Source organism: Equus przewalskii, chromosome 30 (assembly GCF_037783145.1).
Source record: "Equus przewalskii isolate Varuska chromosome 30, EquPr2, whole genome shotgun sequence".
Lineage (NCBI taxonomy): Eukaryota > Metazoa > Chordata > Mammalia > Perissodactyla > Equidae > Equus > Equus przewalskii.
Genome location: NC_091860.1, coordinates 12,038,728 through 12,054,466, shown reverse-complemented (window position 1 = coordinate 12,054,466; position 15,739 = coordinate 12,038,728). Strand labels below are relative to the sequence as shown.

General features: G+C 45.1%; 1 protein-coding gene across 8 annotated transcripts in view; it reads right to left on the bottom strand.

Moving 5' to 3' along the window:
• Positions 1 to 7,273: 7,273 nt before the first annotated feature.
• Positions 7,274 to 15,739, bottom strand: part of C30H10orf67 (chromosome 30 C10orf67 homolog) — a 145,208-nt gene continuing 136,742 nt past the window's right edge. For all 8 annotated transcript variants that reach the window (XM_070600794.1, XM_070600798.1, XM_070600795.1 and 5 more), the window contains one exon: positions 7,274 to 7,726. In XM_070600794.1, coding sequence (XP_070456895.1) covers positions 7,635 to 7,726 — 92 coding nt within the window. In that variant the 3' untranslated portion in view covers positions 7,274 to 7,634. The remainder of the gene's footprint in view (positions 7,727 to 15,739) is intronic.

Below are 15,739 nucleotides of genomic sequence, written 5' to 3'. Positions count from 1 at the left end.
TTTGCCATCTCTACTGTCAAGCTGGCTAAATCATTTCCCAGTGGTCAAGACTCCTCTGTTGTGGTCGTAGAGGGAGGGAGTACTAGAGAGGGTTTGACAAAGTCTTCTGAGGAGAGAGTTTGGGTGGGGTCCCTTCCCTCCCCACACACCACTCTCCCTCCTGCCAAATACAAATAGTCAATTGCAGCCCATCCTGTGGTCTCCATCCCAGCTGGCTCTGCCATTTGGCCTTGGTGTCAGGGCACCAATGACTCTACTCAGTAAAAGCCCCTTTCCCCCATCCCTCTCTTTCCTGCCTTTCCAGTGGGCAGTAGGGTCAGGGTCCTCTCATGGTTGCCTTAAAAGATATTACATGTCACAAAAAGATGGCTTTCTATTTTCAGAGACTGGAACCTGAGACACCGCACCTCTTCTCTTTGCTTTTCGTCGGGGAGTTCTCAGTTTGGAGGTGAAGTAGGGTGGGGGTGGTTCGTGTGGGGGTGGGGGGAGCTGAAGGGGGAAAGGCAAGAAGAGGAGAGGGGAGCCACCTCCCCATCCTGAGCTGGGTGGCCTGTGGGTTGAAGCCCCTTTGTGGAGCCTCTTGCTTCCCATGGAGGAGACACTATGGATTAATTAAAAGTTCTCATAAAAAGTTGAAATCTGGAGCCTGTAGGTCCCATAAGGCAGAAAGAGTAGGTGGGAAAGAGAGTGAGTCTGCCACCCCAGGCTGGGAGCAGAGCGCATAAAGAGCCTTATTGGAACTCCTGTGAAATCGGCTGCGGGTGATTCCCAGGACTGCTCATCTGCCAGGACCAGGATTAACGCCCCTCGGTGGAGAGGGTGTGAAGCCTCTTAAATCCATAAACTCATCCCATTTCCATTAATGGGCCTTTGCGGTGGCACCGAGTACCAGCTGCGAGGTTGAACAAACACCAGTTGAGCACTCCCTGGTGAACCTCTCTGGGAAGAGCCCTCGCCCTCCCTCTCTCCCTCGCCCTCCCCTCCCACTGCCTTTCCAAAGCCTTCTGCAGCCTGTGGGAATGGTCCTAAATAATTCCACCACCAATTGCGTTTTTGAGATCTGGAACCACTGGGAGGAAGCGATTCCCACGACGGGATGTGAGGTCTGGCCAACAGGTGTTCGGAGTTGGCCCAGGGAGATGGGGAAACCCAGGGAGGGAGACGGGCTGCCAGAAAGCAGGCTGCTCCCGGCTTTACAGGCCGTGGAAGCCGCAGACAATCGAAATGATATCTTTATTGCTAGGTTCATGTCCTGGGCTATAACATATCAATCCCTGTCGTGGTTCTCTAGGATGCACCTGGTATTTCAAACTTGTTCTTTTTGTGCTTCTGGGTCTTGGGCTGCAGCTGCCTAAAACAAGCAAAGAGAGAGGCCCTTACAATGTCTCCAAGACGTGTTGGCATGGTTTGCCTGTCTTTAATGTACCATTAACTATTGTCTTTACACAATATGGGAACTGTAAAGCATGACATGTGTTATAATAAAACACATTTTCAATGATACACTTGGACTTGAAGCCGGGGTGCTGCACACAAACAGGCCCAAATCTTGTTTTGTCTCCCTGGCTAAGCCTACTGGCAATTAAACTTAAGACCACTGTTCCCCCCCGCTCCTGATCAGCCAATTAAATTTTATGTCTCCTAATTTTTCACATAGAAAAAAATCTCCGTGCTGGCCCCTAAAGACATTGATTTTCTTGCTATCACCTGGCGCTCAGACCTTAGTTCCATTTATCAACAAGGAAACGTCAGGCCGTTACATAAAGTGACTCTGTTACCATCAGGCTCTCACCATCCTGGCCTATTGTTTTCCCTTGTTAATAACTCATTACCAGGATTTAACAAATCAACCATTACATATGTTTTGTGTCTCCATATTTTGATCCGTACGATTAAGCAGATGTTACGATTGAAAATTGAAAAGTCCAAGGCTACTCTCCTCTGAAAGAAAGAGGGCAGCCTCAAACAACGAGCTAACAATGACATTCAGAAGATCTTCAGAAAAACATTTACCACCAATAAACAGACTCCAACCTGCTCCATTTCAACCATTGTGTGCTTTGGGGGAATAATTAAGTTTAATAGGAATAGGTCTGGAGGGTTTTCAATGCCAAGACCACAGGTGCGGGGTGGCATGATGAATGATTTGCCTGATTTTTGCCAAGCTCAAGGGCTCTTCTCTTGGACTTTCAAGCAGATAGAAAATATTGTCATTTCTTTTAATTCACAGCATTACTTTCAAGCCGAACAAAGGCCTGGGCCGGGGGGGGGGGAGGCGGGGGAAGGGCTCGGCTGTAATGAAGCGCCTCGGAGGCGGAGGTGCAGCGGAGGAGGCTGCGGCGGCGGCGGAGCGCGCTGCGGCGTTTGTGCGCAAGTGACTCTCCTGTGCCACACACAAAAGGCTTCCTTCTCCCCACCTTCTGCCGCTTTTCAGCCCTCGGGCCCCCGCCGAGCCGGCTCCCGGGACGCTGGGGGGCTCCTGGCCCCATCCCCAGGGCAGCTTGGCCTTTGGGACGTCCGCCTCTGCCAAGGCAAATCTCGCCAAACTTTCCCCAAACTCGGCGGGCTGGGGAGGGACCCTGGCCGGAGGCGCGCATGCGCCCCGCCCGCTGCTCCGCGTTCCCAGGGTGTGGGCGAGCCGGGGTGGAGTTGGAGAAGTATCCCCGGAGGCCCATCTAGCCCCTGCTCCCAGGGCAGTCGGGGTTCGTGTGTTGTCTGTCTGCCCTCGAGGCTGGAAGTGGCTGCCCGGCGCCCGGCTCTCCGCAGTTCTGCTATCTTTGCGCATGGAAGTCTCCAAGAGGCGCTCCAGGAAGCGGCGAGCAGAGAGAGGGGCGAACGGCCTGAAGGAGGGCAGGAGATGAGACGCAAGGCTTCCTTTGGGGAGGCCCGGGGCAGCTACGCCCCCAGGCCGCGCGGGAAGCCCTCGGGCGGCCGCCTGCAGAGGGCCCCGTGGCCCGGGGCGCAGGCTGTGGCGAGCTGGTTTTGCCTCTGGGCCGAGGTGCCAGCGCTACCAGTGGCAGTAGCGGGGGCGCAGGTTTCTGGCTCGCTTCTACTTTCGGGTCCCTGGGGATCTACCCTTGCTTCTCGGGGGTTCTTGGCCCTTGTCTGATCCCCGCAGCTTCGCATCAACCCCTTTTCTGGGGGGTGGGCACCTGTTCCAAACAGCCTGTTGCGCTGACATTGTTTTGGAGAGGCGCCGGCGCTTTGCTGGATGGTGGCGGTGTGTGTGGAGGCCCCCAGACGCCAGGAGAGAATTTAGGGTTCCCTGATAGTGAGAGTCACCCCCTCCCCGTCTCTTGTGGCGCGCAGCGTGCTTCACCCTTGCCTGTGTCGGGGGGACCCAAGGCGTCCTGGGCACTCTTGCGCTTTGCCCACTCTGGGGACTTCTCACGTAGCTCTTTGCAATTTGGGCGGAAGGATTAGACAAAGATCGGGATTAGAGACACACCAAGGGTTAATTAAATCCTCTCTTTTCTCTTCCTCGTCCCTCCTTCCCCCACCCTGCAGCCAGATAAGAATCTCTAGTTCCCCACCCCCACCCCCGCGCTCCTAGAGAAAGCTAGCTGCTTTCGCACTCCCGTCTTAGGGGAAGTGGCAGTTGGGGGTATTCTCACTCTTAAAGTGAATTTTTCTGAATTATTTCTAGTTTTACGATTTCTTTTCAGCGATTGCACAGGATCCCCTTTTGCTCCTTTCTTGTTTGGGCAACTGAGCGTCTCCCAGACAGCTCACCTCTGGTGTGCAAGCCTTTGGAATTGGATTCTGATGCTAAGGCTAGCTAGCGGATGTTTCTACAAGGAGTTTTACTACGAAATCTAGTTGGGCAAGCCTTGTGAAATACATAACAACAGTGCGTTGGCATTTGGGTTTTCAAAAAGAGAGGTGGGCTCGCATTGGAGCAACTCAGAAAAAAGTTATCTTCCAACTTCCATCCGTGACATGCTAAATACAAATACAATTTGTAAAAAGAGCCACTTCTAAATGAAGGACGCCGGCCTGCAGCCCCACACCTAACACTGGTGCATAAAATTAAATAGTAAGGTTCAACAATTAGCATTCGTGCCAATAGCAAGTGTGTGATTCCTCTAAGCAATTATTTGCAAGTTTTTCCATACTTTTGAAAACATACTTGATGCCTCATGTCTTTGATGGCTGCTCAATAGACACCATGAGAGCTAGCTGAGCCGCCCCCTCCCCAGCCTTCCTGTTGCTTGCACGGCTTTCATCCAGGGCCTGAATTGTGTTGTCAAAGTTTAGTAGACGAAAAAGGAGGGGGCATGAGAACTGAGGGGGGGGGGTCTTGAAAAGTCTTGGAAATTGGTATATTTTGCAGGTGTAGAATGTGCCTAATAACCATGGCTAGTGTGTGCTCCCCAATGGCGAGGGTATGACAGGGACAGCTGGCTCAGTTTTCAGTGTGAAAACACCCCCTCAGTGGACCAAACACAACGACACTGACCTTTCTGCGGGGGGAACTGAGATGTGCCTTTGACTGAATTAGCCATAAAGACGTCTTGCTATGACTTTTGTTCCCCACGAAAGCAAAGAAATATTGCGTTTAATATGAGAAGCACTGTTCACAGCTTTTCTGTGCCCCTTAAGAAATATTACAGTGCTGATTTACTGGCCCTCTTCCACTGGGTTGGCCCCGAGGCCGGGTTGGAGGGGTGGGGATGAGGCGGCAGAAGCAACGTGCTAAATTCCCTGTTGCCTTTTTCCAAAGCTCTCTCTTTGCGGCAGCAAATTTATCAATCTTTTCATCTGACAATACTTTGAAATATATCATTGTCATCCAGAGTTGTTTGATAGATTATCTCCAGGCACACAGCCTTTTCCAAGGTCAAGTTGAAGATTCTTGTTTGCTGTTTAACTGGGTTGTTTAAAAACTCAGAACAATGCCTGCCTGTTAAGTTTTCGCTTGTTCTCATGGGGCATTCCAAAGCAAGTTTTCCTATTGACCGGCTGTCGGGACATTTCATCTTCTTGAGCTTCTAAATTCAGCAACCAGGGCTTGGCAATGAAATCAACAGGAGGAGAAATGAGATTTAACATTAGCCCTCACAGACGCCAAGGAGATTAAGCCATCTTTCACATCTTCTCAAAGTGTGTACTAATTTTTCTCTGCATGTCGCGAGCTGGTTATAGCCACACGCATCTCATTGAACTTTCTGCCTTTATTCCAGTGGGAAGCTGCAAATACACTCCTCTAAAGTAGAAGTGCAAAGAAATTGTGGCCACTCTTGTCTTTGTCAGCACATAACCTGTCTCTCTAAGGACATTTTAAAATAAAGTCAGCCTCTAAATCATCGTGTTTTATGGGCATATTTATTTATGTTTTTAATGGACGGACTGGCTGCACAGTTTCCTCTATATCTGCGATGATTGATTTTTTTTTTATTCAGCCAACTTTTATTTACCTTGCAAAAATGTTCTGGACCAGTGTGATAAATTACAGATATGCAAATTTCTTTGAATGGTGTTGGAAGTGTGTCTAGCTGGAGCTGAATAACTCCTTGCAAGTCAGTCTGTGCGCGCTCAGGACCCCAGGGAGCTGATCAAAGCACCCATTCTCTTTCATCCCCGGTATTCTCCTCCAAACTATTTCGATACAATATGTTTCCATGATGCACTTAATGTGCTAGGGACATAGAACTCATTACAACCTAGCTAGTTCTGCCGACCTCTTTGTTCCGAGGCAGAAAGTCAAAGAAAAAAGGAAAAGCGCTGCCAGTTGCCAGCTTTCTGAAATGCTAAAGCGTGCGTCATTTTTCACCAGGTCTCGTCTTGATATCCTCAAAAGACAAACTATGAAACCGGCCTCAGCCCTTTCTGGCATTAATTACACTGCTGTCCAGCCGATCTGTTTTTCCTATTATATGCATTTCTCAGCAGGGATTTTTTTTTTTTTTTGCAAGACTAATGCAGCTGCAACCTAAACTACGAATGCGTTTTTATCACTCTGGAAAAAGTAAGTGAAAAGGCTGCAAAACATACAACTAAACTTTCTTAAGGCTTCTGGTGGATAACTGATGTAGGGCGGGACTTGAGAGAGATTTGCAACTCTGTAAACCTGAAATTGATTAGAGCCTCAGGCCCTTCCAGTGCGCCCTCAGCGTTCTGTGGAGACACTCACTGTGCCATTTGAAATTCCACTTTGGTACCCAGATAAATCTTGAAGGTGAAACCTTTCAAAGTTTCTGTGAAAATCCTAAAATGAAACAGTATTGCACCCAACGAGGAGGATGCTTCCAAGGAATTTCCGCCCAGGATACTAAGACACAGAATATACATTCTATTTCATTTCCTCCGTTCCTTGTAGGGTTGATTGGTTGGTGGAAATGGCTGGCAGCCAGTTCTGGGAAAGGTTCCAGACCTGACTCCGATTAACCCTCTCTGGTGAAACTCTGCTGGAAACCAACTCACCAGCAATTGCCATTAATCTACTTACTAATTAAGCCAATTCATTTCTAAAGGAGAAAAATTCCTTTCTTTAGCCAAACTGATGGGAGGAAATTTGAAAGAAGCGCCAAACTGTGTAACTGTAATTCAGCCAAGGACTGCTAAAACAAGGTGTTGATATATAGCAGCAGATTTAAAACAAGTTTCTAGGGCAACACCGCTTTGGAGACGGTGGCATATAGTGCATAGGAGATGAAGCTCGAATAATGCTCCACGGCGCTATGCCACCCCATGTACTTGCGTTGAAAGTAACAAGTCTCGCTCCAATTAAATGTAGTGCCTTTTACGCACAAATAAATCGCCTCTCTAGCTTTCTTTTGCGCCAGAATATATCAGCTTTATGTGACAGCTACCACAAATATATTTCTTGAGATTTAATAAATAGCTTTAGAAATTTGTAATCCAGAGTCTACGATCCTGAAACTGGGCTAGAGTCTGGGCCTAACTTGTAGTTAGGGGAACAGAAAGGATCAAGTTGAACATTACGCACGGAAGAAAGCAAACCAGTCTTTCAATGAATGGTACCTGACATTCCGGAAAGAACAGGTACGTGAATCTGGATCTTGATCCTTACCGAGAAGCAAGACTCTAGAGTTTCCCCACATACTAACGAATTGTTCATGGCTTTTCAGATACGGCCAGGAGCCCCGTGCGGATGTCAGAGAAGAGTGAACCGCCCTAGAGGAAATTTAACATCCCTTTCGAGGCATTACGGTTACCCTTCAGCGGGATTAGGTGGCGGACAAGGAGGCGGCAAGTCATTTGATTTCGTGTTATAGAGAGACTAGATGGGTTAGAGAGGGAGTGAAACGAATTTAGTGCCTTAAACTTTTTAATTGAAGTCCGTTCCTTCCCACCATAAGGCGCCAGGGCACACTGCTGAGCCTGGGGAACGCCGGCATGGATTTGGCGGCCCTTCAGGATCCGTGCGCCCCACTCCCCCAGCAGCAGCGAGCAAGGTGTCCTTCAGGGCCCAGAAAGGTGCGCACAGAGGGCGCGCTTCGCGTTCTCAAGAGCTGCGCTCGCGTTAGCGTACATCATCCGGAGAGACGGAACAGTTGTTTCAGAAACGCCTTGGAGATGGTATCCCTCGCCGGGGAGGCAGGCCCCACAGCCAGGATGGCGAGGGCCTTCTTTCTGTGGTCCCACTCTGCGCAGCCCAGGGGTCTGCCCCGTTACTCAGTAGCATCCATGTCGTTCACCGGGGTGTTCTGTGGTATCGATGGCTTCTCTAAAGCCTCTTTTTCCAGGGTTTCTGACAACCTCGCTAAAAATATGGAAAGATGAATAGATGTGAAATTTGTTTTGGTGACTGTACATGAACCACTCCCCACTTCTCCCCCGTAGCTGTTTGCCTCACTTTTAGCGGGTCCTCCCAGGCCTGGCCCCAGCTGGGGGGCCTCTTCGGTAACCCGGAGAAGTGGGGGTGGGGTGGGGAGATCACGGGGTCAGACCCTCCTTGACCTTCAAAATAGCGTGTGCCAGCCACGTTTTCCTCGGAGAGAGTTCTCCTGCCGCCCCAGACTGTAGAAATGGTCTTGGGTGCCTGTGACCAGGGTCAGTAAATGACCTTCTACTGAGAGTTCCCTCCCTAGAATTAGGAGCCGTGGTAAAAGAATTAAAAATGGACGGGTTGTCTTGTGTTTGGGTCCAAGAATCTAACTAAGATTTACATTTCCATTTGCATTTTCAATCTTCCCCCCATATGAAATAGAAAATTGTACACGAGAGGGAAGAAAACCAAATTGGCAGGGGTTGTGAAGTTGGGGGATGGGGAGGTTGTGTCCCCCGCCCCCCAGGCTGGGCTCCCTGCTCTGTAGGGAGGGACGTTTACCTGGTGTGTAAATTGTGAGGAAAGCGTTGGGGGTCTGGGACAGGAAAGCCACAACATGGGATGTGATGTTCCAGCTTTGAAGGGGAACAAAGGCCCTGAGCTAATGCCTGTGAAAGCCAGGAGCGTGGAGAAGGCGACAAAGAATTTCAGCCTGCGGTCACCGGTAGGTGTCAATGTGGACACTTACAGCCTGGGCAGTGGCAGAGGGGAACACAGAGCCAGGCTGTCATTCCTAGGCTCGACAGGAACAAAGATAACAAAGTGACAACCTCGGCTTTCAGCGGTTGGGAGGTTCAAAGTGGAGTGCTAGCCAGTCGATCTGGGGCAAAGCTTTTCTGAAGCGAGGCCTTGCTTTTTTCAGCCAACTATGACTCTGGGAGGTTCTGAGGCCCTTTGCTCAAGGTAACTTTTCTTACTAAATGAAGAACTCTTCAAAATAATGTCCAATTCCTCACTGCCTAAGGTGAAGAGATGGAGCTTTGAAGATTCCCCAATGCAGCATAAAGGGCATTGGTCATTGCACCCGAGAGACTCAAGTGGCCGCGTTAAGCCTTTATGAACTTGAGCAACCTATGTCAACTTTTTGGATAAAGTTCATGTATTCTTTTACACATTTAATGCAAACGAAATAACATTTCCTTTTATGATACTATGCATGCATGTGAACGAGTCTATGGGTACCATAATTTCGAAAGTATTCATCTGACAAAGAAGTTTCAGTAGTAAAATGTTAAAGGAATGATGGACACCTGGTTGAATTAAGGATGCCTGTGATTTCAGACTCACTGTTAGAAATCAGCAGACAAAGCATTTACCAACAAATGAATCTCCTCTATAATCTGAGAAAGATAATTGGAAATCTTCTAATAATGCAACTGATTAGCAAAGACTATCTTAGAGAACTAATTAATGGAAATGATACAAATTATGTTTATTGTAAGAATTCAGACACATTGTTTTCCTTAAATTCTGCTATTAAAAGCAAAATAACAGGTTAAAAAAATGGTAATGCAATAAAATTCTGATTTTCCTTAGTTGAAATAAGTCTCCTAAATAATAAAAAAAGGATGTAAATATCCTTAAAAGACTAATGACATTTCACAGGTAATGCAATTTAGAAAGAAACACTTCCATGTTTTCTTTTCCAACAATGTGCATTTTTGTAAACTGCTATAAATTGCAATTCAAAAGCACTGATCTCGCCATCCCCAATCATTTTTTATACTGATCAAATGAATGCAGATACTCCCATTTGGGAGGGGCGACATGACATTTCACTTGGCAGTTCTAAACAGGTCACAGACCTTTCACAGACCCTAAGGCAGTGGGAGGGAGCTCTTTACTAAACCGTGTAACCAAATCAAACCAATGGTTACCCCTTTTCAAAACCATTGGAATGGTTTGCACAATGCTATTCACATAGCAGCACAGAAACTGAAAGGATGGTCATCCAATGGAAATTTCTTTCCTTTTGTTTAAACTTGCAGAGCTCAAAAAGTAATACTTGAAGGAAAACAGTTGCTATGATAAAAATCATAAACAATAAACATGCATTTTTATCGGCGTGACGTGGCATAGCTGTAGTCATCCATTGGTATGTATATATATGCACATGTATGTATGTATACATATGTATATTTATTGGAGATGTGGCTTTGTTTGAAACCTTAGGCACAAAGGCACAACATGGCTGCCCTGGAGATGACCTATTGCTTTCAAGTTGCTTGAACACATCAGAATTTCCATTGTTCAGGTTGATTAATTGAAACTGATAAGTTACCATGAATAAAGATTGTTTTTCTGTTTAATGTGGTGGGCCTGATTTGGTAAATGCCTCATTCATGTAGCTTTGCAGTGCAGCATATGGGCCAGAGTCATTCAGTATCACAAACATATACAATTTATTATGCTCGTATGGGCACAACCCAAGGGCCTTTCTCTTTTAATGACAAAGTTTCAATGAAAAATTCCATTTAAAGAGTTGCTAGTAACATGAAGTGTGATTTTGTAATTTACTCTTAGAGTTTCTATCTCTGAGTGTGTGTGAATAATTTAAAAGGTGTAAAATTTAAATACGGTAAAAAACTATGCATATATCCAAATTATACCTTAGCATCAGCCGTTGGGAATACAGAAGACTTGATCTTAAATGTTAGCTGACATATGAAGAGAACGCACTTTATCATCTGCTGTCATCTTGTATGTCATACTACTGATAAAGTCACCATAATATTTCATTGAGATGCCACCAATGATAGCTCACCCTGCCCAGTTTCCAACAAAATGTAAAGGGGATTGGTGAATAACCTGTCAACTTCATGACATCTTTTGATCTTAATGAAATTGGAAGACAATATTTAAAAATAATTTAGAAACTATCACATGAAAAAACAGTGAATTTATTAATTTTTCCACAATTTAATTACTGTTAGTTTCCTTTCCTTGAAAACTGATGTCACTTTTTAAAGATTGAACTCCATAAAAACTGTAATGAATATTTACCAATAAAGATACGGTTTCTAATTTTTTGTAATGATGTTGTACAGAACCTTTTTTTCCCTTTCTCTTTTAGGGTATTCATGTAATCACCAGAAGAGTAATCACAAAAAAATATGAAAGACATGTTAATGAACTAAAGAAATGACTGTATCAAACTATCAAAGAGACAGTTACCACATTCAGCCTTTAATGTCTTATCAAATAAATTCTCTGGTCATTCATGTCCATGAAACAGTTCAAGTTCACCCAACATTTCTCAGTTAAATTAGATGGGTAATCTCAGTTCAGCTCTTCTGGAGAGTAATAAACCACATTGGTCACAGTTGACCACAGCTAGTATGTGTTTCATAAAGGACTGGATGTCCATTGGAAAGCTAATCAGTACACCCTCACTTGTAAAATTCCCTCCTGCATTTTGAAGTGATAATCTGTATCTAATTTTTAAAGAAAAATTTACTTTCCTTTCACTCTTCAGAGGCCAATTTCTTTTCTGGACCTGAATAGAGATCATTGGTGAAACAGTACCAAATAGCTTTGGTATGTGTGTAACAAAAACCCACCTCTTTGTAGAACATAACAAATTATGCAATGTTCACAGATGGGCTTCACATTGAGCCTTTTGTGAGAAAACGAAGGCCCAACTCTATTCCCCTCCCCCGTCTTTATGAAAGACTGGGCTCCCAAAGCAATCTGTCCTAATCCTAGGAAAAAATAAATATACTTAATATGGAAGCTTTAGACAGTTATTTTTAAAGGGATTTTCATTTGGACTTTTAGTCCGCATAATTTGCACAAGTATGAACTTGAAGTTACAAGCAACTATTTGTTCCTATAAACAAGCAATGACTTGGAGCCTAAGGATTAAAATTTAACTGCTCCTCTAACCTACCTTTGGCATTTGGCTATTTAGTGGAAATGCTGTTTTCATGCAATTTCATGTTTGAATTTATAAGCTACCAAAGAAATATAGTGACTTTCCAATTACAATTTTTAAAATATACACACTGAAGATATTTTATGTCTTGTTTCTATATTTTGGTTTTTTATTATCCTTATGGGGGGAAAAGGCTATTAATAGATAATCCTGAGTAACAAGCTAGCAATTTCTGCAGACATGGTAAAGAATGCAGAGAGGCTGTCTCAGGCCCACCCTACCCCATGGAACCTCTATAAATCCTGGCATTACTTTTATTGATGTGCTGGTCTTCGAGCGTCAGTCTTTGAACATAAATTGCAGGCACTGGGAAGACTCTGCACCCTTGGTGCCTAGCCCAGGGCTTTGCTTATAGGAGGTATCCATAAAGTCATGGAATGAATGAATGAACGGATTAACAAAGAGAAGGTGAAACATAGAACGTTAAGTAGTGTGGCCCCTTGGGGTCCCTGGCCTTTGCAGGTCCCTCCCACCCTGACTCTGCTCTTGGTCATCAGACTTGCAACAGGAGCAACTGTGGTGCCAGCAGAGAGTTGACCCGTTCTTGAGCATTGGAACTCGCTGTCTTCTGCTGCTCTTGAGAACCCTGAGACCACCGTGAAAGCAAGACTGGGTTAGCCTGCTCAATGATGAGAAATACAAGTATTGTTACCCCTGTCCACCCAATAGACAACCAGCATGAGGCCATTGATGGCCAGCTAACCGTAGTATATGAGTGAGCCCCAGTAAGACCAGACAGAAGATCTACCACCTAGATGAAGGCGTGTATAAAGGCACAGAAGCATGGAGTAGCACGAAATAGCAGGGAACAGCAAGTCATTTGTTATGATTAGATTAGAGAGCTCATGTAGGGGAGAGGCAAGGGTTATGAATAGTCTTGTATGCTAAACTGAAGATCTTGGTTTGATCCTAAAAGCTATGGACATCTATTGAAGGATTAAACAAAGGAATAACAAAATGTGTAAAAGTGAGCCAAGGAGTGAAATCCTTCATGACTCCAATGCTTAATACTCAGATTGGGGGCAGCATTGAGAGGAGAGGAATGAGAAGGATGCTCTAAGAAGTAAGAGGAGAGCTAGAACAGGTTGGGTCTTGGAAGTCAAGAGGAGAGCATTTCAAGAATTAAGGGAGGCTCATTAGTAACAAAATGCAGGGGGGCAATCAAGTGAGAGGAGGACTGGAAACTGTGTCTCACATATGAACGATTCTGGTGACCCAGAGAAGAGCTGTGTCAGTGAGATGTGAAGCCAGAAGGCAAGTGGAGTCACCTGGAGCTAGAGAAGGGGAGAGAGCCGGTTCTGAGTTCTCTCTGGAGGGCCAACCTTAGAGGTAAAGAGGACCAGAAGATGCTTGCTTGAAGAGGAAGAGGAGGAAAGAGTAAGAAAATGAGACGTGGACATGTGTAGAGGAAGTGGGCATTAGGACATGGCTGGACTCAAGTCTGAAGACAAATAGGGATGTTGTCAGGTTGTAACGTAAGTTCATAGCTTTTTGAGTCTGAGTGGAGTGAACTTCAGATTCAGTTTTATCAAACATTTATTGCATACTTACTGACTGCCGTGGAAGTGGCAGGCACATTTATACACAAGCCTTATCACATTTGATTCCTCAATGCTAGACAATATTCTGGAGCTTGGAAGAAGTAGCTTCCTAACCAGTTAAGGGGAAACATCTCCTTTACATGGGGAGTAAATGGCAGAATTCCTTACCCTAAGACATAATGCAAACTGGAAACATAAGGTCACTGAGCTCATGTGGGACTGTGGCTGTCTGTCCAGGTAATGTGGACATCATGGAAGTTATTAAATTGTCATCCTCTGTTAGCTTCCTAGGGCTGCTGTGACAGAGTAACATAAACTGGTGGCTTAAGACAACACATTTATTCCTTTACTGTTCTGGAGGCTGGAAGTCCAAAATGAAGGCATTTGCAGGACTGTCGTCCCTCTCAGACTCTGGGCAGAATCCTTCTTTGCCTCTTGGTAACTTTTGCTGATGGCCATAGATCCTTGGTGTCCTTGGCTTGCAGCTGCATTACTCCAGTCTCTGTCTCTGTCATTACATGGCATCCTCCCTGTGTGTCTCTGCATCCATATTTCCCTCTTGTTATAAGGACATCAGTCACATTGGATCAGGACCCACCCTAATAATAGAATCTTAACGTGGTTACATCCACGAAGACCCTAAAAGGTCACATTCACGGGAACTGGAGGTTAGGGTTTCAACATATCTTTTGGGGAGAGAGGACATAGCTCAACTTATAACACATCCTTTTCTGGACAAGGTACCTATTGCCTATTTCACAGACAGAACACCAGGGGAAAGGACTTTTACTAAGATGCAACAGAGACTTTTAAAATGTTCTTTTTTTAAAAAAACTGGTAGATATTGATAGATATTTAATACATGCTTTTGATGCATAAAATAATGATAACTATGTCCATTGTTTACAAAGGGAAATTGTTCTTAGAATAGATTGTATACATGAGGTAGGGCTGAAATCAAATGAAGGGTCTTTGGTCCAGAAACATGAAGAAGACTGGTTCCAACGCATAGGATTTTTTGGTGTGGGGAAGAGGAAGTATAATGGTGTAGTGAGTTCCCAATTTAGCACACCATATGAGCATGATAAGTAAAATTTAAACATTAAAAAACAAAAAGACATACTGGGAAAAACAAGATCAACATTTCTCTGGTAAAGATACATGAAGCAATGAACCAGGCTGTTGTGAACTGAGTTGTGTCCTTAAAAGATGTTAAAGTCCTAACTCCCAGTGCCTGTGACCTGATTTGGAAATAGGCTCTTTGCAGATGATTGAGGTAAGATGAGGTCATTAGGGGAGGTCCCAATCCAATATGTCTGTGTCCTCATAGAAAGGGGAAATGTGGACAGAGATACAGACACACACAGAGGGAAGAGCATGTGAAGACACAGGGAGATCACCATCTACAAGCAAAGGAACACTGGAGGTATCTGAAGCTTGGAGAGAGGCCGGGAGGTTCTCCCTCACAGCCGTCAGAAGGAACCAACGCTGCCGACATCTTGATTTCTAACTTCTAGCCTCCAGAACTGTGAGATAATAAATTCCTGTGGTTTGAGTCACCCAGTTTGCTGTACTTCCTTAACGGTAGCCCTAGGAAACTAATATACTGGCTGAAACCACAGGCTTGTTTGGTCCCAGCTGTAGAAAATCATACTGATAGCCAGGAATAAAGCTCCTTTTGGGTAACAGATGCTAAATGTGCTCCACATTGGGTGAAATAATAAATTCACTCCTTGAAGCCAGATGCTTGAATGAAACAAAATTGGGGGAAAACCCAGTTTCTAACCTGGGGCTATGGCTCTACAGAAAGCTATGGGTCTAGGGAGGCTCAAAGGGCAAAACTTGGGCCGGCCTGGTGGAGTACTGGTTAAGTTCATGCGATCTGCTTCGGTGGCCTGGGGTTTGCAGGTTCTGATCCTGGGCGTGGACCTAGCACTGCTCATTAAGCCGTGCTGTGGTGGTATCCCACATAAAATAAAGGAAGATTGGCACAGATGTTAGCTCAGCAACAATGTTCCTCAAGCAAAAAGAGGAAGATTGGCAACAGTTGTTAGCTCAGGGCCAATCTTCCTCACAAAAGAAAAGGGCAAAACTTACTTCACACAGGGGAACTGAACAAGCTACATGATGGCTTAGGAGCTAATAGGAGCTCAAGACCCTAATGTCACAGCAGAACAGGCACCCCCAAACTTATAAGAATTGTACACTGGGAATGAGACAGGAACAAATGGAAGCAGTCACAGAACTGTACTCAGGAAATACTGTATTCAGGGAGAGAGAGAGACAGACAGACAGAGAAAGAGGGAGACAGAGAGAGAGAGAATATGACTAAGAGAGAGAAAACCTGAGCCTAATAACCAAAGTTCCAAAATAAACAAAAACATAGAAGTACTAGGAAAGACAACAGTAAGATAAGCTGTTAGAACATGAATTCACTACAGGTAAATTTGAATTGATGAGGTAGTCTGACAA